Source organism: Monodelphis domestica, chromosome 3 (assembly GCF_027887165.1).
Source record: "Monodelphis domestica isolate mMonDom1 chromosome 3, mMonDom1.pri, whole genome shotgun sequence".
Classification (NCBI taxonomy): domain Eukaryota; kingdom Metazoa; phylum Chordata; class Mammalia; order Didelphimorphia; family Didelphidae; genus Monodelphis; species Monodelphis domestica.
In genome coordinates, this window is record NC_077229.1 from 324,628,163 (window position 1) to 324,652,433 (window position 24,271).

Consider the following 24,271-nt stretch of genomic DNA (forward strand, 5'->3'; position numbering starts at 1 on the left):
ATCAGATAAAGGCAGAAGGAACAGTGACTGGCTAGGTCCCACCAAGTCTCTGTTTGAGACAGTTCTTTTGGATGAAGGTAGAATGGGAATGCCACTGTACCTTAGGGTTGGGTACTTGCTATGATGAAATCATCTTTTTTTTTTCAAAGTATTAAATTGTATTTTATTTCCCCCCAATTACACGTAAAAACAGTTCTCAACATTTTTTAAAAGGATATTTTCTATGGTTAAATGATTCATGATTTCTCCTGACCCCCTCCACCACAGCTGACAAGCAGTTCCACTGGGTTATACAGGTATCATTGTTCAAAACCTATAGCCATGTTATTCATATCTGCAGTAGAGTGAACTTTTAACATCAAATCCCCAATGGTGGGTCTTCCTCACTCCAGGCCTGGCAAACTATTCACTGTGCCACCCAGTTGCCCCATTGAACCACATGATCAATCCTATGTTTTTCTTCTGCATTTCTGCTCCCACAGTTCTTTCTCTGGATGTGGATAATGTTCTTTCTCATAAGTCCCTCAGAATTAACCTGGATTGAGGAAAAACTGTGGGAGCAGAAATACCAAAGCAAAACAACTGTTTGATTACATGGGCCAAGGGGTATATGATTGGGGAGGTAGACTCTAAATGATCATTCTGATGCAAACACCAACAACATGGAAATAAGTTCTGATCAAGGACACATGTAAAACCCAGTGGAATTGTGCATCGGCTATGGGAAGGGAAGGGGGAGGGGAGGGAGGGAAAGAATATGATTCTTGTAACCAAGGAATCATGTTCTAAATTGACTAAAGAAAATTTTCAAAAAATAAAATAAAATAAAAGCAAGGCAGAGCAGGAAAGAAGAAGAAAAAAGAATTGTCCTGGATCATTGCATTGCTACAAATAGAGCAGTCCATTACATTCGGTTGTACCACAGTGTGTCAGTCTCTGTGTACAAAGTTTTCCTGGTTCTGCTCCTCTCACTCTGCATCACTTCCTGGAGGTTGTTCCAGTCTCCATGGAATTCCTCCACTTTATTATTCCTTTGAGCACAATAGTATTCCATCACCAACATATACCACAATGTGTTCAGCCATTCCCCACCCGAGGGACAGCCCCTCATTTTCTAGTTTTTTGCCACCACAAAGAGCGCAGCTATGAATATTCTTGTACAAGTCTTTTTCCTTATTATCTCTTTGGGGTACAAACCCAGCAGTGCTATGGCTGGATCAAAGGGCAGGAAGTCTTTTAGCACCCTTTGGGCATAGTTCGAAATTGCCCTCCAGAATGGTTGGATCAATTCACAACTACATAATGAAGACATCTTGAGTGTGGCACTCCATGTGATTGAGTACACAGATGGCTGACCAGCTCATTCCACTGTGCAGACACGTAGAGGTTGTTTCTTGGTCCATATCCATGTGGTTCATTGCAGTTTATGACTCATTGCTGGAGGTCAATCCTGGTTGGAATGCCTCACTGTTAACAATGCTGGCCAGGTATTGAACCCTGTTCTCCTGGCTTCTCTGGCTTCCTTTAAGTTCCATATAACATCTCAGCTTCTACAAGAAGCCAAGCCTGATCCCCCTTAATTCTAGTGCCTTCCCTCCATTGTTTGTACTCTATCTTCTATCTAGCTTGTTTGCTTCTATCCCTCATTAGAGTGTGAGCTTTGAGGGCAGGGACTGGTTTTTGCTGACACAGAGGAAACAGAATGCTGGCTTCAAGACAACTCAGATGCCACCTCCTTCAAGAAGACTGGACTGATCTTTTTTGAATTATTAATGTCTCTTCTCCACCAGTCTTTGTATTTAAAGCATGCACTGTGTATTAGGTAGATATATACTCTACTTAATTTTTGAAGTAATCATTAATTTACTTTAATTAAATTAATTACTTACATGCCTGCTTCCCCTACTCAGTCAAAAGTAAGTCCCTCAAGGGCAGGGACTGCCTCACTTTTGCCTCCATAGCTCAGTTCTTGAAACATTATTTTGTTTCTGTTCATGACTCTGTGACCTTACTTGAGGTTTTCTCGACAAAGATACGGGAGTAGTTTGCCATTTCCTTCTTCAGCTCCTTTTACAAATGAGGTAACTGCGGCAAACAGGGTGAAGTGATTCATCCAGGGTCACACATCGAGGAAGTAAGTGTCTGAGGCTAGATTTAAACTCAGGATGGTGAGTCTTCCTCACTCCAGGCCTGGCGATCTATTCACTGTGCCACCCAGTTGCCCCTGAAACATTATAGGGGTGGTTAAACAAATGTTTGTTCCTTGATTGATGCATTCCAAGCACGAGCACCCAAGAGTCCCCTGTGTACTTTGTATTTAGTTCATGGCCTTCCCTCTTCTCTCTCCTCCCTGCTAGCTAGTCTTTTTACAACAAAGCACCTTTTAAAATGAAACAATTGACCCTCTGGGACACACTATTGAATTTGATGCCCAAAACCATCAGACAATCTCAGGCATTTGTTCTCATGCTTCTAGAGGCAGCCAAGAGACACAATGTGTTCTTGGTTATAGAACAGACAGAATGACAAGGAAATAATTCAGTCTAGCAGGTTATGGCGAAATTGCCAACCAAAAGAATAATTGATGAGATCATCCCAACCTGAAGATGGAATTAATTCTGTGTACTGTAACTCACTACAGACCACCTTGTTTAATCATATTTATTTTGATAGTAATAGAAATCTCCCCCACTGTCATTTATTTTTTCAAACATATAAAAACAATACAACAATCATGCTATAATGATTGTAAACATGAATCCAGGGACCATCCAGTTGAAATAATGAAATCTTAGCAAATTGTAAATGTCTGAATGGTAGTTAGCAATTATATAGCCCTGTACACTTTATAGGATCATAGGATAATAGGTTTAGAGCTAGAAGGTTCCTTAAAGGTCTGTAGTCCACCTTCATTTGACAGATGAGGAAACTGAGGCCAAAAGAAGTTAAGTCACTTGCCCAGGGTCATACAGTGAATGTCTGAGGTGGGATCTGACCCCAAGGCTTCCTGATTATAAATCCCTTAAACAACTTTATTTCCAAGGTATTCCTGTGCTTCCCAAATAAGTCAGTGAGGTGAAGGATGTATTTTACCAATGAGAACAATTAGGATCACAATGCTTAAATGACTTAAATGACTCTGAGCCAGAAGGTAGGTGGCCCAGGTGGCCTAGAGATAAGAGGTCCTAGGTTTAAATCTGGTTTAGGGACTTTTTGTTGTGTGATCCTGGGCAATTCATTTAATCCCCTTTGCCACTCTACTGCCTAAAACAGAAGGTAAGGGTTTAAATTTTTTTTAAATTTAATTTAAACTTAAATTTAAAAATTTACATCAAATTTAAATTTAAAAATAAAATTTAATTTAATTTTTAAAATAAATTTTAATTTAATTAAAAAAAGAGAATGCATGTGTCTCTTCCAACTGTAAGCTTCTGGAAGGCAGGGACTCTTTTCTGTTGTCTTTCTATTCCTGCGGTGCAGCATAGTATTTTGAACAGAGATGCTTAATAAATGTTTAGAAGATTGGAATGGATTACACCTCAAACCTGTCCTCTGTATTCCATTGCACTGTGCTCCCCTCCCCCCAAGTTGTGATTTCTCCAGAAGCCCAAACATTCCTCCTCTGGCCATTCTCCCACATACTGGCCTCCTTTCCCTGTTTTCTCTTTGCTTCCAAAGAGCCCAGCACGGTGTCTGGCATATGATTAACAGTCAATAAATGCATGCTCATTCACTTATTTAGATTACACCCATCCTTATTAGTCACCGAACAGCCAACCCACAATGATCGCTCAAGTGTACCAAGTGTGCAATGCAGTATCAGCTGCTGATTACACAGACTGCTGTTGTTCCTCAGAGGTGGTCCATTGGACCTGGGGTCAGGAGACCTAAGTTTAAGCCCCGTATCAGCTCTAGATACTTACTTGTGACCAGTATAAACACCTAGTAGTTGTGTGACCCTGGACAAGCCATGTAGCCTCTCTCTCCCTCAGTGTCCTCAACTGTAAAATTAGGATAATAGCGCCCACCTCTCAGGGCTGTTGTAAAGATCAGATGAAAAATCATAAAGTGCTTTTGCAAATCTTAAAGTGCTCCCTAAATACTTGCTATTGCTATTATTATTGCTATCATTACTATGATTTTGCTTTCAGAACTTCAAAAGCAGTCCTTGTTTCAAGCTGCCAAGATTCTGGCCTTCCCTGATAAGAGACCCTGCACGATGGGCCGGTTTACTTTTCTTGGTAAGAAACTAATTTGAATTTTGAGCTGGTTCTTTATTTCAGTCTAACTGCTCCAAATATCTAATAATTCAGACTCTTTAGAATGAGGCAACCCAAACTATTAATTTAAGCTGGATTCAAGTACATGGCTGAGCTCGTACAAGCTCAGATGTGTCAGAGGTGAGCTGACTGCTGAAAATTTACTTGTGGGGCAGTTAGGTGGCCCAGTGGAGAGAGATCCAGTTCTGGAAACAGGAGGTCTGGGTTCAAGACTGACCTCAGATACTTCCTAGCTGTGAGACCCTAGGCAAGTCATTTAATCCCAATTGCCTAGTCCTTATAAGTCCTAAAAGTTTACTTGTATTTGTGGTTTGATAGTTGCTCGAAATAAATAGTTCACTTTGAGTGAACTCTTTGACATCAAACATGGCAATAAACCTCTTGATCAGGAGTATGTGTGTGTGTGTGTGTGTGTGTGTGAATACATTTTGTTTCCTTTTGATCAAATCAACCATCATTCTTAGGTTGAGTCAATCGTCTTATGATGCCACTCACCATCCTTGTAACTTTGCCAGCCAAGCCATCCCTTCCTGGCACTCCTCACTCCCTTGGCTTGTTCTCTCCTATTAGAATCAAAGCTCCTTGTGGGCAGGAATTGTATTTCTTTGTTTTTGTCTTTGTTTTTTCATTTTTTATTTGAGACCTAAGAGCTTAGTGCAGTGCTTGGTGCATAGTGATCACTTAGTAAATGTGTTTGGTTTTTTATTTGGACAGTGAGCTGCACAAGAGTAGAGAGAGATTGTGCTGGCCTATTAGTTTTGTGGAAGTCTTTGAAGATGGTGGAAGCCTTTGATTGGCCATTAACTGGCAGGCAACATTTCCTTCATACTTCTTTGCCACATTTGAGCTGCTGGGGTCCCTTGCACAACATTGAAGATGTTCAGAACACTGTTGGAATTCCTTGTAAGTGTGGATTAGGAGTGATATGAACAGAGCTGCCAAAGGTGGGGGTCTTCTCCAGGCCTGGGCCTGCTGGACAGTTCCCACACCCACTGTTTGCCCAGAAGCCAGGTGGAGCTGGGGTGGGGTGGGGGGGGGGGTTAGGGTCTGGTCTATAACAAGGCCCCTGGGATGACTGAGGGCATCCTGGCCTTGTGAAGGTCTCAGTAAGAAGCCTCAGTGTTATGGGATTCTTGGCACAGGCAGCCAACAAGCAGAGGGTTTGGCAAGTCTCCCTGGGATATTTTTGAATATATGGCAGTGAGGTTAGTGCTTTCTTGTCTTCATTGTACAGTACTATGTCATTCCAGGCAATCCTCACTCCAGAACCATGTAATAGGCGAATACTCAAAACAAACAAAAAATACAAAAATAGTTGCCATGACAGTTTTCTATTATCTGTCAGTAAAACTTTAAAGGTTTTCATTATTCAAGAATAATGGTATATATTGCTAATAATAGGTAATTTTCAAAAATGAGATTTTAAATAAGAAACACTGTGAATGTTAAACATATAGTGACTAGGAGGCACCATGGCATCTCTATCCATTGTAAGAGTTTGGGGGGGGAGAACCCAAAGCAAATAGCTACATCAAGTTTTATGGGTCATCAGAAGTGACTGGAAAAATGAATCTTGTCAGTCTCTGGAAAATAAAGTATTTTTTCCATGGGCCTGTTTTTATTTTTCTAGGTGTTCAAGAAACTGGTGAATGTTTTCAGAACCCAACTTTTAAGAATATTTGCTAGAAAGAATGCCAGAATAACCCCTTGATGAGGTCACGTAAGGAAATAATAGGAATAGCAGTGTCACAGGGTGATCCATGACATCTTCAGGCTGAATCTTTGGAAAGTTGTACTGGAAGGGGACAACCCAAGTTCTAAAGGGATTCAACATTACATTTCCAGATTGAAATAGTAAACTAGACCATTTTATAAAACATGCTGGTCCTGACACTGGGAAGTGACTACAAAGTCCAGTACTGATTGAGAAAAGCTGAAAGCAGAGACTGTAATTGATAAAGGAGATAAGTCAATCTGTATTCCTTTAAAGAATAATGAGTTCCATTTTTCATCAAAAGATCTCTTTGTGCTGAAGAAATATTCTCTCAATAAATCTAGTTAATGGTTTCCCCACTAATGATATATAGCATCGTGTACTTCCATGCACTGACTCTTGGCAGATCCATTCCTGTGCATCGCTAATTTAATCCAAAGAAAACCAACATTTCCCTGGGAAAGATGGGGGGGGGGAATTCAGATCTTTGGGGGCTTTTAAAATCTATGGAGGAAAGGAGATTTTGAATGCCTCTTTTATCTTTATCTTTTCTATTGCAAAAAACTGATCTCTTCTTCACTCTGGTGTGTTCCAAAGGTGAATCAGCACCCTGAGGATGCTGAGACTACAGGATGACCAGAGAGCTAAATGCTTTAAATATTTCGGTCTTGGGAAATGATTAGTTTTGTTTGTTTCTGAGCTCATCGCCCTCCCACAGAAGAGATTGTGTTTGTGTTGTTCCAGGCTGACTGCTGCAGAAGCTAGCCTATGTTTACTACATTTAGTAAACTGAAGATTAAATCTACTCTTGAACCCTACTCTTAATAATCTATGTCTCTAGGGAGATCAACAAGTGTACCTCCCCCCTCCCCCCCCTTAAGTTAGTTGCTGTGGCCGTAGCCCAAGTCTCTGGTGGCCCCTGTCAGATGGGAAGAGTGCTCCTTCTGGAGGGATGCTCCACTGATGATGCTTTGGCCGAGACCCTTGAATCATACAAGACCAAAAGCTCCTTAAAACTCCTTTTGTGAGCCACAGCTTAACAGATGCTTTGTTATTTCCACGAGCACATACCTTTTTGTAACCAGACCTATTTCCTCTAAGGGTACCTAACCCTCCGAATACTGTTGGACTTCCCCACATGGGACTAATTACAAATAACCCTCGAGTTATTTCCTTATGTTTGTTTATTCTTCAGTCGCGTGTGAGTCAGCCAGATCATGATTTGTGGTGGTTTTGCTTGTGAAATCTTACATAATTGTATTCCTATTGTCATGCCAGGTCAAGCAGTTATATTGTATATTGTTTGCTTATTATGTAAGATTTGAAAATCACTAAAGAGAAAGGGTGAGTGTGAAGATTAGCGTGCTTGGTCAAGGGCACTGGCTCAGCTGGGAGGTTTCCCAGGTAAGGCCGCGTGGACCAAGGACGCGGCTCATTATATTTCTGTACATCATGACTAATCACCGAGGTGATTTTTTCCACATTTCATCGGGTGGATATTTCAAATAAGAGTGAAAGAAAAACGACAACAACTTGCATATGGACTGACATGGTTTTAATATTTGGCCACATGTGGAATTCCAACATGCGGGTACAGAATTGGGGTGCAGCTCCGGGGCTCACAGGGCCAAAATGATCTTTACATTTCTTTCAACATTTCTGTGGGGTTTTTGTTGTTGTTGTTGTTGTTTGCCTTTTCCACGTTATTTTATTTCAAATCTGTCTACGGTCCCAGGTCAGAATTCAGTTCTTCTTAGCACTCAGTTGACACAACACACAGAATGGGTGTGAGGCGTGCTTCCCATAACAGAGAGCGGACTCAAGGGGAAACGTCCCCTTGGGGGTGAGACACCTTGTTCATTGTTAATGGAATGATGGAACTCCAGTGCCCTGACTGCTTTTCCCTGGAGTAGGTTCTAACTGATTCTTCCTAACATTGGTTCCTGTTTGAAGCAAATATTTGTCATGATTTAAAACTTCTGTTTGCATACAACTGTGAGTAGTGCAACGTAATGTCATATGTATTCATATCGCATGAAGAATGCATATGATTGCATAAAAAGATAAGCTATATATGAAGACAACAACTACAGTTTTCACAGCACTGTCATTGGTTAATTTAAAAATATTCAAACATTATTGTTAAAAAAAGAGTAGAGCTGAACTTAAAACTATACTATGAAAAAAAATCATCCTAAGTGAACCAAATCCATCCTTTCTTCACTATTAATAGATTTTAAACTTGATCTCTTTTTTTCTAACACTTTTCACTAATTGTTATTTTAAGCTCCAGTAGCATGATCCGATTTCGGCTGCCCCTGGGCAAATGAGTTATGATTTGATATCAAGTTCCAAGGAAAATGCTCAAAGTTTTATTTTTCCCCAGTTGAATAAACAGTACCATGTATATTATCTCTTGTGTTAGAATAGTGTTGTCTTCACATAGGACTCAAATAATGGTATTAGTCATTCATTTCCTTGAACACATATACCCTATTGCGTGTTGACAGGTTTATAAGGATGCAGTGGCAGCCGTGGGTGCTGGGAAGCTCCTAGACGACAGCCTTTGAATCCTTGCAGTCATGAGCCATGGTGCCTGAGTTAGTCTGTTTATTGTCTGCTTTCTCTCCCAGATGCTTGGCTTGTCTGAAAGATTAATACATTAACAAGAGCTTAAGGTCCAGGGTTGCACATCTTAAGACATGTTTATTAGCAGATGGCACATAAGATTCAAAGGTCACCACAAAAGTGACATTTTAAAGTGAAACAACAATATTTATGCTCAGATAGTCTGCTGATGAGATCATGTGGAAATGTTTTTGATTAAATTAACTTATAAATTGTTGCCAATCTATAGAAAACTTAAAATGCCATTTCTTTTTTTCCAAAGGTTTTCTCATCCTGTTATGATCCATGTTGTACATTTCACCAAGTGCTATTTGTTTTTTTTACATTTCTATAGTAACCAGAGAATAAGTTTACTACAATAATGTGTAACCCTCTAGTTATGATTTTCTAAACAAAGCATTTTAAATATCCTATGATAGTTCTTTCTTAAAACATATTTCATGGGAAAATCTAATAAATTATGCTTAAAACCTGGAGTGCTATCATGCAAGCACAATCGTTCTCAGAATTTTAAGACAATATCAATTATCTGTGGATTACAACTTTATTTTCTTACACAGTGCAACAAAAAACTAATGAAATAAAAAAAGGTGAGGTAAACTGTAGAACTAAGAGAAAGCAGTAATTTATTCAGTTGGTTTTTGTTTCAGTCAGCACCAGCAAAACAAAGGGTCCCATTTCAGCACCACTTTGGGTATGGGAGGAGAGAGAAGGTGACAGATTTGGACAGCAGACATCAGCAAAGGTGAGAAATATCTCTTCCCAACTTCTTTGCCTCATTCCTCTATTTTATGTACCGCTCAAAGAGTGCCTTCTATGAAATATCTGATGGGAGCTTTTCTTATTTCATCCTTACTTAGAATCATTCTATTTGCTTTTGGTCTGTTTGGTGTTAATTCACCAAAATTTGTACATTAAAAAGCAAACACTAACCCTTGAAAATAAAAAAAAAAATCAAGATGATTATAAATTAGATTTAAAAGACCAAAAGGATTATGATGGAGTCATAGATTTGGATATAGGTGAGGATTTAAGATTATCTAATCTACCACTTCATTTTATGGGTGAGTTTGGGGCTGTTAAATAACTTGCCCAAGGTTTCATAGTTGGCAAATAACCAAACCAGCATCTCTGACTTCAAGCCCTGCAGTTTTTCCATTGTATCACTCTTCCTACCCAACCTTCCCCTTATCCCACCATTTGACTCTACATGTTTTTCATGAGTCAACAAAATTTACAATAAAATTGTTGAATGAACAGTCACAAAACTCCAGAAATATATATCAATAAAGCCACTCAAATCTTTCACAATTTTTTAAACCCTATCTCTCATAGAAGAGCAGTAAGGGATGGGGCAATGGGGGTTAAGTGTCTGAGGCCAGATTTGAACCCAGGGCCTTCCACCTTTAGGCCTAACTCTCAATACAACAAATTGTTAATAGGAGGTTTGTGAGTTGTTTGGGTTATTTCCATTTACCTTAAATAAACAGTAACTTTAAAAAGCTAATATCATGATTTTGTATCTTGAGGCAGTTCAGTTTAATTCAATAGGCAGTTACCATGCAGCTATGTGCCTAGCATTGTGCTAGGAGCCTGAGATACAATGACAAGCCAAAAAAGAAGTTTATATTTCTATTGCTTTTAGTGGATCATACCTGTATGGAATACCTTGCACAACCCTAACTGAAAACAGAATATCAGAAACCAGAGAAATGACAGAAATGGTACCTACTGTTCAAATGGTCCATTTTCAATTTTCATTGCTCCTTCTATTGGGTCAAGACCTTGCTCTGAAAATTGTTTCAAGGCATTTAGAGCGGCCTAGAAAAGAAGAACAATGTGAAAAAGTCATTCATTTCAATATGATAGGAATGACTTTGTGCATGTAAAAGCAACAGTGATATGTGAAATAAGACACTTTTTGTCGATCTGAATACCCTTTGCCAATTTCACTCTACAAGTATTATCTGGGTATGTATATCTATACATATGCATACATACATCACACATGTATTTTAGGAAGGTTGAAAAGAGAGTGGGCTCTACTTGCTTTTTTACAGCAGAATATATGACTTGGTGAGATATATTAGATATGGTGTTAAAGCTGTGAGGATTTTCCTTGGGATAAAGGGCCTACCACAAAAAAGATTTATATGGAATACTGGTTATTCTCTAACATTTACACAAACACCATAAGAGCTTTTATTGACAAACCTATAAACGACTAACTTAAAGACGAGATATTCTAATGACCATTTACGATTTGGGATAGTTTGTCAGTGAAGGTTGCAGAAAAATTTTCTGTAAATCTTCAGACCTAGGTTTTTGTTCTTACCTAAAGCATGAAGCAACTAGAAAAATGAGAATACTCTTGACAGAAAGAGCGAAGTTGGGAAGGAAAAATTGGGCTGTGAATCTGAGAAGGAAGGGGATAATGAGCTTTGTTTTGGAACATATTGAGTTTGGGATGCTTGTAGTTTGTTTAGTGATAACATTTTCTTTCTTTTTTAAAGGGTTAGACTTTTCCAGCTTGGGTAAGTTTGTATTTGGTCAGCATTAATAGCAGCAGCTCCGTCTTTACCTAGTTCTAGCAGTCGTCAGATCACTATTAGCAAGGGAACTACAAAACAGAGAATAGCTATATGGAGTAAATAGTCTGAAGGAAAAAGTTATCTGTGAGCTCATCCAAGAGTTTTGGGGAGGCACAACCTTCCACAAGGGTTAGATATTTCTGAGGTGTTGATATACTTTATGATGCGTGGGTTGGTGAAGGGTGTTGACAGGGTGGTGGAGTCCAGGCTGGATATCTGGGAGGCACCAAAAATGCAATAATGATAAGATCTACATAACTTGTTGACACTCTTGTCCACTTTCCAAACTGTTATTTCTCTGAGTAAGAATTCAAGTCTCCCCCATCTCCACTTTTTTTTTAAAAGCTTCATTAGAAACTTTCTCAATATGAGCAGGTAGGATTGTTTTATTTATTGTTTGTTTGTTTGTTGTTGTTTTTTAATCAGTGAGGAATCCACTGCATCCACTGCTCTACACTCTGGTCAGCTATAAGTCCCCAGGTGACTTTAACAATAGCTGATACAAATGGTTTTTGGTACCATTTCCCTAACTTTTTTCTTCAGTTGACTGAATTTTATTAGCCTCCTTTTAACTTATTTACCTGTATTTCTTCTTCACCAGGCTTGGAGTCAGGAAGACCTGAGTTCAAATGTGGTCTCAGACACTTACTAGCTTGAGTAACCCTATTTCCCTCAGTTTCCTCATCTATAAAATGAGCTGGGGAACAAAAATGGCAAACCACTCTAGTATCTTTGTCAAGAAAACCTCAAATGGGATCACAAAGACCGAAACAATTGAACGACAACAAACTTTTCTCTTGGCTTGAAGCCTGTACTTGTGCCCTTGATTCTATCTTGTCCCATTTCCTCCAGAAGCTTGCCTCTTAGATCCCCCTATTTCTCAAGCTCTCCTTATTCACTGGTTCTTTCCCTGCTGCCTACAAACATACTTAGATCTCCTCATTCTTTAAAATTCACCTGATCTTACCACCTCCTTAAGCTACTCTCCTATATCTCTCTTGACTTTTATATACTTCCTGGAAAGCCCCTGCTATACTGGACATATTCACTTCTATATAATTATCCTACATAATTATATATATTTATATTCACTTCTAAATGCCTTATAATTTGGTGTTGATCTCATATCTCAACTGAAATTGACCTCTTTAAGATGATCAATAATCTAGAAAGAGGCCAATTAAATTAATTATTAGTAATTATTAGTTTATTATTTTAAAATTTATTTTATATTAATTAATTGATTAACAAATTAATAGGCCAATTTTCTCAGTCCTCTTGTCTTGTTCTCTCTAGCATTTGAACCTGCTGACTACATGCTCCCTGGATTTTCACAATATTCCTCTCTTGGTTCTCTTCCCATCTGTTTCGCTGATTCCTTCCCAGTTTCCTCTGCTGGATCCACCATTCCTGTCTTGCCTCCTATTAGGGGGTGCACTCCAGAGTGCTGTCTTTAGCCTTTGTCTCTTTTTCCATCCTCTCTCTTGCTAATCTCATCACCTCCCACTGAGCCATTTCTTACCTCGATGTAGACGACTCCCAGATCCTTAGATCCAGCCCATGTGTCTCTCTTTAACTATCAGCAACTTCATATTAGACATTTTCAACTAAATAAACTACAGGCATTTCAAACTCAATGTGTCCCAAACAAAGCTCATTATCTCCCTATTTCCCCCAACTCCCATTCACAGCCCGATTTTTCTCTTCTCCGTAATTTCCCTCTTTCTGTCAAGGGTATCCCCATTTCTCTAGCTGTCTCGTGATTTAGGTTGGAATAAACATCTGGGTTTGAAGATTTATAGAAAATTGGTACTTGGGAAGCAAGTACAAGCATGAGCTTTATTATTATGCAGTTCAGCAAGCAGGCAAAAAACTACCCCCCCTCCCCCCCCCACACACACGCTAGCCAGACTACATCCTCCCTGGATCTTCATATATCACTCATGTGTGGGAGAGGTATACAGAACTCTGGGAACATATGTTCAGAGTGGAGTCCAGGGAAGTCTTCTGCCTTAAAGAGGGGCTTGGTTGAGAACCAGGGATAGATAGGTAAGGGGCAAACTGATGGGGTGCTGGAACCCGTAATTGGGTTGTCCCAGAAATGGGTGGTAGTGTGAAGCCTCTGGGAGCCCAGGCTGACCAGGAGCCAAGACCGGTCACATGTTTAACACAGGGTCGGAATGAGTCAGGACACTGGCAAACGTTCATGGTCATTAGGACACTTAGCTCCAGTGAGCCCTTGAGTCCTGTGATATGTAACTACAACACCAAACAATGTATTTAAAAATGACGACGATTGTGATTACCCTTCTTGTTATCCAGGCCCACAGTTTTAGCATCATCTCAGACACTTGCTTCCCTGCTCACCCCCAAGCAGCTGCTGAGCCTTGTCAGTTCTATCTTGATAAAGTCTCCCTTCAGAGCCCTTTCCACAAAGACATCGCCTTGGTCCAGGCCCTCATCCCCCTCGACCCCTTTAAAAAAAAATTCTTTATTTAGAATATTTTTCCATGACTACATGTTTCATGTTCTTTCCCTCCTACCTGCCGGAGTTGATGAGCAATTCCACCCGATTATACATGTATTATCACTCAATACCTATTTCCGTGTTACTCATATTTGTAATAGAGTGATCTTTTAAAGCCAAAAACCCAATCATATCCCCATCATGATCTATCATGTTTTTCTTCTGCGTTTTTTGCTCCCACAGCCTCTTATTCTGGATGTGGATGGCATTCTTTCTCCTAAGTTCCTCTGGATTGTCCTGGGTCATTGCACTGCTGCTAGTAGAGAAGTCCATTGCATTTGATTGGTCCACAATGTTTTACTCTCTGTGTACAATGTTCTCCTGGTTCTGCTCCTTTCACTCTGCATCAAATCCTGGAGGTCTTTCCAGCTCATATGGAAATCAAGCAGTTCATCGTTCTTTATATCACAATAGTATTCCATCACCATCAGATACCACAATTTGTTCAGTCATTCCCCAATCTAGGGACACCCCATCATTCTCCAATTTTTTGTCACCACAAAGTGTGGCTTTGAGTATTTTTGTATAAACATTTTCTTTATCATCTCTTTGGGGTTCAAACCCAGTAGCCTCATTCTCTTTCATCTGGACTACCACAATGGCCTCCTAATTGGCTGTGCCTTTTTTCTTTATCTCCTATCTCTTTCCAGAGCTATCCTATCCTGTTTCCAGAGGAACACCAATGGGTGTTCCTAAAGCACAGGCGAGATCACATCATTCTGCTGCTCAAGAATCTCTAGTGGCTCCTGTGGAAAGGAAACTAAAACAAGTTCTGGACTTTCTGCCACTGTGTTGGAACAAGCAACAGTGGGAATATTAGAGAGAGAAGAAATTGACAAGACTGACAGTTGGTGGGGGAAGGGACAACTGGGAGTGGCAGTTGGTCTTGTGACTAGCACTTGCTTCCTGGCATTGGAAGTGTGAGGAGTTGTTCTTCCCAGTTTCTGGATAGAAGTGCCTCTATTTTCTTTAACCTGAAGAGACAGACCCAACCAGCTCTGAAATTCAGAACATTTCTTGTTGCTTGCTGTCTACTGCTAAGATTTTGAAATTAAGAAGACTAGCACAGATATAGAGTAGACAGGAATAAGAGAAACCCTCCACTAGCCTGTGAGGCATAGCCTCAGCTCCAACTCTGAGAGAGACTCAAACCTTATCTAGGGAAATTCCTCTTCTTGATACCTCTCCAATCTGAACTAGTTATTAAAATTTATCTTATTTGAATATTACAGTCAGATAAGAGGACTATCTTTTCAGGGGGCATAGAGGGAGCTGAACCTCAGGACAGTCGTTCAACTACAAATAGCCCTTATCGGACCCCTGCTGAGTGACCAAAGTCTGGTGAAAGGCTTGTTCTTCAGGAGGATCTGTTTTCACCTGCTCTGGGGCATTTTCGGCATCAATCCATAAAGAAGACATCCCCGCAGGCTAAGTGGCCCATTTCTCAGATACCCCATTTGTTCAAAAATAGCTTCTCAGCAGGGGGCATCTCTCACCTTTGCCTCACCAAAAGCTATATTCCCTCTCTCCCTTCAACTCCTCCATTCCCTGCTACAAACCTTCCATATCCCCTGTTCTTCTTATCCTTCTGGGATTTGGGATAAGATACCAACTTCTCAACTTAGAGTCTGAGGTCCTTTCCCATCGAGTTCTAGCTTACTTTTTGGCTCCCTGCATGCTAGTCTTCTTCATGCCCTTCATACTCTGGCCTTCTCTGCATTCCCATGGATGCCACTCCATCTCCCGCCTTTGGCTCTTATGGAGGCTGTGCTAGGAATGAGCCCCTCTCTACCTCACCTCTGGCTGGGATAATCGCCAGCTTCCTTGCAGCTCACAATTCAGAGTTCTTTACTCTCAGGGACTTCATCTCCCCAGGACCCATTTCTTCACATACACCACCACCAAGCCCCCTAGCTACCCAAAGATTAACATGACTATACCAACTGAACAACATGATCTCCAATCCTTCTATCCCATAGTTGTCTTGTAGGCCTAAACTCTCTTCCCCTCCTTATCTTGACCCCTTGGTGGAGCAGTCCAAATCTCTGTTGTCCTTTTCCCTTGAGTCTCTTTCCCCCATCCTATCAAAGCCCTTGCCTTTCTGAGCCTCAGCCTTGTGTTACTCCTTCCATCTGCTGTTGAACAAAGCTGAAAAAATGAGGAAGCCATGTTGACTGACTCTACTACAAATTTATGTGACATAATTTCAATTGAGCCCTCATGAAGGCAAGACAGTGCTCTAAGCTATCTCCCTAATCCACCATCCCACTCACCACAGCTCCCCCTTCCTGTTCCTCTTAGCTGAGAACATTCTTTCATATTTCACTGAAAAATGGAAGCAATTTGCCAAGGCATCCTTCTTCCTCTTTTGTCACCTGGGTGCCTCGGGGCGCCGTCTTCACCAGCTGCCTCGGCCAGCTCTAAATCTTCTTCTAGTACTGATGCAATGTTAAGCAATGTAGAGGAAGACCTTTGCCATGTTGGGGAGGATAACAGACGTGGAGGGTTTATAGGCGTGACAAGAGCTGCACATGATAAAAAAGCCATTGATGGGAGAGGACACACAGACACTATCACAGACCCATCAAAGCACTGACCATGAGGCACAGGAGAGCAACCACCTCAGACACCAAGAGCCAGGTGTGTATTCAGCAAATGACCAATTTGAGTGGATATCCTAGTCCAAGGCCTGCTCAGAAACTGGGTTTGGGCCACCTTTCCATCTCCCTCAGCCATTCTACAACCCTGGGATCTAGGGACTCTCCTGCTCTAACTCATCGCAGTAACAGCCATTTATTACTACCCTGCTGGGACAAGGTGTAACTCCTGTTGGACTTCACTCTGTCTAGGACCAAAGCCTCGGATTCCAGGTCTCACCTCCAGGACCACAGTCTAAGAACCAGAGCAGTGCTTCTGACACCAGGCATAACACCTGACTGCACAATCAGGGAATCTTTTGATTGGAACATCATCTCAGCTCTTTAGGGCTAAGGCAAAGGGATGTTCAGACTATGGAGGTACCTAATCATGAGATATTGATAGATTCAGATACCTGATCCAATAGCCCCTCTTCTCTGGTACTTAAGAGACAAGTGATAGAAAAACCTGGAAAGATTTACATGCTGATGCAAAGTGAACTAGCAGAACTAGGAGAATGCCATACCTACAGCAATACTATTCAAGGATCAACTGAAAATGACTTCACTATCCTAAGCAATATAGTAATGTAAGAAAATTCTGAAGGATTCATGATGAAAAATGCTATTCATCTCCAGAGAACTGATGAAGTCTGAATGCAATCAAAGCATATTTTTTATATTTTATTTTTCTTGTCTTTTTTGAATATAGAAATGTATGTATATAATCTATATCAATTGCTTGCTTTCTCTATGAGGGAGTTGAAGAGAGAGAGAAAGGTAGAGAATTTGGAACTCAAAACATAAAAAAAAAAGTTTTAAGATTTTACATTTAATTGAAAAAATATTTTATTTTTTAAAAAGACAATAGATGCCAAGTTTCACCATTCTATGTCCAAGAATATATTGTTGTGTCTAAAGTCAAATGGTACCCCCTTCCCATTCTGGGTCTCACAAATCCTGTCTCTTCCTCATCAAAGCATTGGGATGCCAAATTGCCTTTTGCCTAGGTGAAAATGACTTTTCCTTGTTTTCACTTTCTACTCTTTCATCTCTAGCTTCCTCTGTCCTTCTGTGTCCTTCTGATGCTCTGCCCTCCCTTTCCAGTGCCCTCTCTGGAATCTCATAAGCACATCTCCCCATGTCTCTTTTTCTGTTACTTCTTCTATCTCCTGCATTCATAGATAACTGGTTCTCCCCAGAAGATACTGCATCATTGGCCACCTTCTTTAGTACTTGATGTACCTTCTTTCATGGTCCCCAACACATTGGGCTAAGAGGAATGGGCAGTTTCTTTGCTCATCATTGCCAATTCCAGTTCCTCCAGCCATTATCAATTTGTCAACATAAAGCAATTCCATTGGGCCCAAGATGTGCCTCTAATCCAGCTTTGGCTAGAAATAGGCAAGATTTCCCATGACCTACACAGCCATCAGAACTTTGATAACTGAGCTCTTACACTTTGTGGGAATAATGTTGATGGATGTTTTCAAGTCATTATCTTTGATGTTTATGTCATGGGCTTCCTTGTCACCATAGTCGCTTGTTGTGGTCAGGTTTTTTTGTTTTTGTTTGCTCATTTTCCCAATATATTTCTTTAAAATTTTTTTTAAATTAAAATTTTTAAAAAATATTTTTCCAATCAAGCCATTCTCCAATTGATAAATGGGCAAGGGAAATGGATAGGCAGTTCTCAGATAAAGAAATCAAAACTATTAACAAGCACATGAAGAAGTGTTCCACATCTCTTATAATCAGAGAGATGCAAATCAAAACAACTCTGAGGTATCACCTCACACCTAGCAGATTGGCTAACATAACAGCAAAGGAAAGTAATGAATGCTGGAGGGGATGTGGCAAAGTAGGGACATTAATTCATTGCTGGTGGAGTTGTGAACTGATCCAACCATTCTGGAGGGCAATTTGGAACTATGCCCAAAGGGCGACAAAAGAATATCTACCCTTTGACCCAGCCATAGCACTGCTGGGTCTGTATCCCAAAGAGATAATGGACACAAAGACTTGTACAAAAATATTCATAGCTGCGCTCTTTGTGGTGGCCCAAAACTGGAAAACGAGGGGATGCCCATCAATTGGGGAATGGCTGAACAAACTGTGGTATATGTTGGTGATGGAATACTATTGTGCTCAAAGGAATAATAAAGTGGAGAAGTTCCATGGAGACTGGAACAACCTCCAGGAAGTGATGCAGAGCGAGAGGAGCAGAACCAGGAGAACATTGTACACAGAGACTAATACACTGTGGTATAATCGAACGTAATGGACTTCTCCATTAGGGGCGGTGTAATGTCCCTGAACAACTTGCAGGGATCCAGGAGAAAAAAAACACCATTCATAAGCAAAGGATAAACTATGGGAGTGGAAACACCGAGAAAAAGCAACTGCCTGAATACAGAGGTTGAGGGGACATGACAGAGGATAGACTTTAAATGAACACTCTAATGCAAATACTATCAACAAAGCAATGGGTTCAAATCAAGAAAACATCTAATGCCCAGTGGACTTACGCGTCGGCTATGGGGGGTGGGGGGGAGGAAAAGAAAATGATCTATGTCTTTAACGAATAATGCTTGGAAATGATCAAATAAAATATATTAAAAAAAAAATTTTATTGTTATGAAAAACAAACTTTCATATTGGTCATTGTTGTAAAAGCACACTCATACCTAATCCAAACCCCCAAATAAAGCCATAAATACACTGATGATAAAAAAAAAAATATTTTTCCACACTTACATGATTCATTTTATTTCTTTCCCCTCTTGCCTCCGCCCTCCAAGAGCCGACAAGCAATTCCACTGGGTTGTACAAATGTTATCACTTGATACCTATTGCCATATTATTCATTTTTGCCATAGAGCGATTTTTTAAAAGCCTAAACCCCAAATCACATACCCATATATACATGTGATAAATGATGTCATATGTATTGCTTTTGCATTTCTGCTCCCATATCCCAACATTTTTCTTGAGGTTAGATGTTATGCTAGTGTTAGGCTCTGCTTACCTCTGGGAGAAATGAGGTGATGTCTAATCTGAGTTTCTTTTTATGTGTTTCTGCTGCTCTCAGCTCAGTGGGGGCTTCTAAGTTTTCAGTGCTTCCAAAATGGTATGATCTGGGAAGAGGTCTGCTCACTGGCCACCACGCTACAAATTCTGGACCTGGCTTGGATCTGCCGGTTTATGGGTATCTGAGTTTCCACAGACTATTGCTGGACAGTCACAAAGAGCCTGTAGGAGCATCTGCATATTTAGAGACTAAATTGCTGTCTGTTCTGGTGCCTTTGGTCTCCTGGCCTGGTTTATCCCATTGTAGTCTTACCTGCACAGCTAAAGGCTGGAGCTGAGGCCCCACTGTCCTCTTGGGCCTAGAGCCCTATATCTGTTGCTGGAACTTGTTCTTGCTCTGTTCATAGGTTGGGCCCTTCTCTCTTCTAACCACTCCTCTGGGCACTAATGGGCTGCCAGATGGCATCCGGTGCTGGTACAGGGGGCTTCTGGGATAGCTTTCTGCTGAGATGCTTAATTCCATCGCCATCCCTGAACCCTAGGCTGCTCCTTGCTGCTGCTGAGCTCCTGGGGAGCCTTTGCCCAATATCTGTAGACCTCTCTATTTTCCTAATGGTTGGGGAAATGGCTCATGGTGACTTCCTTAGCTTTCCTGTTCAGAATTTAGTTTGGTGAGTTTTCGAGGTTGTTGTATGGGAAGTTCAGGAAGAGGTAATGCAAGAAAAAAAATGCTACCTCTCACTCTAACACCTTGACCCGAAACTCCAAGACACAAGCTCCTTACCTTAGCAATGAAAGCCCTTCCAAGTCTGGCTCCATCTGATCTTTGTAAGCATATTTTCACATTACTCTCCTTAAAAAAAAACAAAACCCTTATCTTTTGCCTTAGAGTCAATACTGTGCCTCTTGGTTCCAAGGCAGAAGAGTGGCGAGAGCTAGACAGTGGGTATTGAGTGACTTGCCTAGGGTCACACAGCTAGGAAGTATCTGAGGCCAGATCTGAAGCCAGTACATCCCATCCCTAGACATGGTTCTCAATTCACTGAACCACCCAGCTGCCCCACCTTATTCTCCTTTCTACACTGTGACAGCCAAAATGGCCTCCTTGCTATTCCCAAAATTTGGCATTCTATCATCTACCTCCATCAACCAGACAGTCCACAAGCATTAGTGCCTACTATGTGCTGTGAGATAAAAATCCAAGAAATAGGACACTCTTTATATTCCAGGAGCTCACATTCTATTATGGGGAAGGCAACATGTGCTTGCATCTAAGTATACACAGAACAATACAAAGGAGTTCCTAAGGAGGGCACTCACCACTGGGGCAGGGCATCAGCCCAGGTTTGCTGTAGAAGGTCATACCTGAGCGGCAGTTTGAAGGAAAAGGGATTCTGAGAGACAGAGGTGAAAAGGTAGCAGCATAAGCTTTCCCGTGTCCCTGGAAGGAACCTCTTTCCCTGTCTTTCTTCGAGGCTAAGCTCCCGTGCTTCCTATGGGAAGTCCTTTCTGATCCCCTGGCTGTCCGCTTGCTCTCCCTTCTTAGAGGATCCTGAACGCACTGTTCTGTCTGTGTGTTGTTTCCTCCTGGAGAATGAAGTTTTTCAAAGGCAGGGACTACTTAAAAAAATTATCTTTGCATCTCTAGCACCTAATAGAGGGCCTCACACAAAGCAGTTGCTAAATGAATGCTTGTTGGGTTAGACTGGAACAGAAGCAAGCTTTGGAAGTAGGGCATTCAATTAACTGAAGGCCTGGCATGGAAAGATTATCCACCTCTTAGAGCCCACGATCTGGCTCAGTCCAGTACGCCAATGGCACCTGTTCTAATTTCATATCAAATCTCTAATCTCTAATTGTATATACATGATCAAGTCCAGATCTTGGAAAATATGCTAAGTATTTCAGCTCCTGCAAAATCTTGTGGATTTTTTCACCCTACATTTTATTTCTCTCATGCACTGTCAAACTGGCTGTCATCACTTAAGGAATTTTATGCAGGGCTGCCAGCAGGCTGTAAAGCAGAACTGTCTTTCATTCAGCACTTTATCTGGATTTGTCTATAGCTCCCCCTCCAACAACATGTTTACATAATTTAAATGTTCCTACACACTCGAAATGTTCTTACCCACTCTACAGATAATTCATGGCTAAGAATACAATTATCTATAAAGTCTTTTTTTCTATCTATCTCATATCTATCTATGATGTCGTTGTAAAATTTTTGCTAAAATGTTATGAGGATGGTTTAACTTCTGAATAAAATATAATACTCTTTCACCTCCCTTGATGAAAAAAACTAACAACCTTTGAGAGCCTTTTTTCTCTCTAGAGAGGTAGGAAATGGTGCCTTTTCCTCTTAGTGTTGAATTTGGAGTCAGGAAACATTGGGTTCAAATTTTCTTTATGCTTCTGTGGCCATTGATAAGTCACTTCACCTCTGACCCTCAATTTCCTCAGCTATAAGATGGTGCTAAGAATATCTGTGCTACCTACCTCATAGGACTGTTGTTAGACTCAAATGAGATGATGTATATAATAATGCATTGCAAATATTAAAGCATAACATAAATACAATTATTGTAATGACTAAATGGAGAGAGTTAGGCAAAAAGAAATTAGAATGACTGATGTCTCATTTAAAAGAACAATCACCTACAGACTTGTGCAAGACAGTTTTCTAGTAATCTGAAGGTGCCCACAGAATATAGTCATCACTATCTGGTTTGTAGATACCTGGTATTCCTAAGAAGTCACAAAATTTGATGAGTGAGGGGAGTAGAATGTCTTGCATATGGTATATAAAGAGGAGGAAGGCTGCCTCCTTGGGTGAGAAGACCCCACACAATGGCTGTGCCAAGTTTCAGCATATCCCCTAAGGAAAGGGACCAGACCAGGAATTTACCATTTTCCCCAAAGCAACCACTACTACTACTGGGGAAACTCTTCCTTTGAGAGAAAGTTATTCTTATCTACCACTCATCCAAATCCTGGTAGTTATGCCAATAGACTACAGATCACTCCCCTTCCTTCTTCAATGAGTTTGATACCTGGCTAATAATTTTCCTCTCATCTCCAACTCACACTAGGGGAGTCTAACATACCTAGTGATTCTTCCTCAAATTCCCCAACTACTCACCTCCCACGAGCTGCCCCTTCACCCCACATCAGCTACACACAAAGATGGTCGTACTTTTGATCTTATCAATATCCACAAACATACCACCTCTTTGTTCAAGAATTCTGAAATGCTCTTAATTGACCATAATCTATCGACTTTACCCCCTTTCCTCTGTCTTTCCTTCTAGAACTCTACTATTTATTTGCTCCATGCTGTCCAATCCATTGATCCATCATTTCTCTCCCAGGCTACCTTCTACAGAAAGTCTTCCCTAACGCCTCATAATTCCTCTTTTTATTATTTCCCATTTATTCTACATATGGTTTGCTCTGTATATATTTGTTTTGCATGGTTCCTTCCATTAGATTATAAGCTTCTTGAGGGCAGGAGCTCACTTTTTGCCTCTTTTAAAAAAATTTCTAGCACTTAGCACAGTGCCTGGCACATATAAACATATAAACATAAACACATATGGCACAATAAACACTTAAATGTTTATTGACTGACTAAGAAATAAGGGAAAGTATTTTTCTCTAGCTTTAGATGTCCTAAGAAACCTTTGTACCAATACTCTATATACACAGGCAATCTGGGAGATGCCCAGCTTTTGGCAGCCCAGGTCCTGAAGCAGAAGTGTGCTCCCTCTCTGGCATACGTAAGCAATATTACATGACTGTTCCCTCTGCCACTTGTCATAGTTTCAGTGACTGGGTCATAATATCCCTTACTTCATCACCTACTCCTTCTGTGGAAGGGAACTGGGAAATTCAATGGCAGAAAATTTATTTGTTCTTTTCCTCCACAGAGAAATATCCAGGATAAATGATCTACATAGAAATGGCCTAAGAGAACCTTATTAACTTTAAGGAAGAGTCAACCAAAGACTGATGTAAGTATAAAAATGTTGCTAGTTAAAAAGAGCAACATAGGATGAAGAAGACTTTCAAGTAAATCTTAAAATATAGCAGCAAACAAAAATGTCTTACTATTCACCCCCACCTGTAGAAAAGTGGAAAAATAAATATTATTCTCATTTTCTAATTACTTGCCCTGAAAAATGGTTACCTGTCAGAGGTAGCTCTTGGTACAACTGTTTAAAATATTCAAAATTTTGTCAGTACACTATATGATTTGAAAGCAACCCTGCTATTCCTTGTGGGCAATCACACGTGGTCGAAGTATTACTACAAGGGCCTCTGCCACAGAGGCTGTGCTCATTTTCCTGAGGGATATCCTGAAGGACAAACGTTCCCAAGTGCACCAACTGCATTTAAGGTGGGCTGGTGTTTCTTTAACGTCCTTGAGAACTAATTGGTCTAGAGGATTAAGACGTGATCACTGGCACGACTCCTTGGCCACTGAGATACCAGTCAGAAAACGAGGCGCTGGGAGCTTCTCCCCCAGGCCTGCCTGACATTCCAGCCAGGCCAGCTCAGGGGCACAGAGGCTACACTCACTGAACGAGTGTCGTGGCACGGAGTAGCTTTCCCATGCCACGGCTGGGTGACCCTTTTATTCATTGCTAGGTGGTGTGGGAGTTTCTCTTACTGTTCCATTCTTGGGTCAGAACCAGCAGATGAGCCTGGGTTAGGCTTGGCCAGGGACGGTTGGCATTAGTGAACAGGACTGGATTAGATTAGATTAGAATGACATGGCAAAATTGAAGGCCAGTTCAGAGGAAGAAGAGACATTCCTGGCAGCAAAAGCCCTGACACAGAATCCCTGCCCGCTGCAGTCATGTTGC

The 24,271-nt window shown here is 40.8% G+C and overlaps 1 protein-coding gene across 8 annotated transcripts in view; it reads right to left on the reverse strand.

The window, feature by feature from the left end:
* Positions 1-7,532: 7,532 nt before the first annotated feature.
* The window catches only part of STAU2 (staufen double-stranded RNA binding protein 2), a 420,348-nt gene continuing 403,609 nt past the window's right edge, over positions 7,533-24,271 (reverse strand). For all 8 annotated transcript variants that reach the window (XM_007486960.3, XM_007486962.3, XM_007486961.3 and 5 more), the window contains 2 exons: positions 10,355-10,443; positions 7,533-8,640 (listed from right to left, as the gene is read on the reverse strand). In XM_007486960.3, coding sequence (XP_007487022.1) covers positions 8,547-8,640; positions 10,355-10,443 — 183 coding nt within the window. In that variant the 3' untranslated portion in view covers positions 7,533-8,546. The remainder of the gene's footprint in view (positions 8,641-10,354; positions 10,444-24,271) is intronic.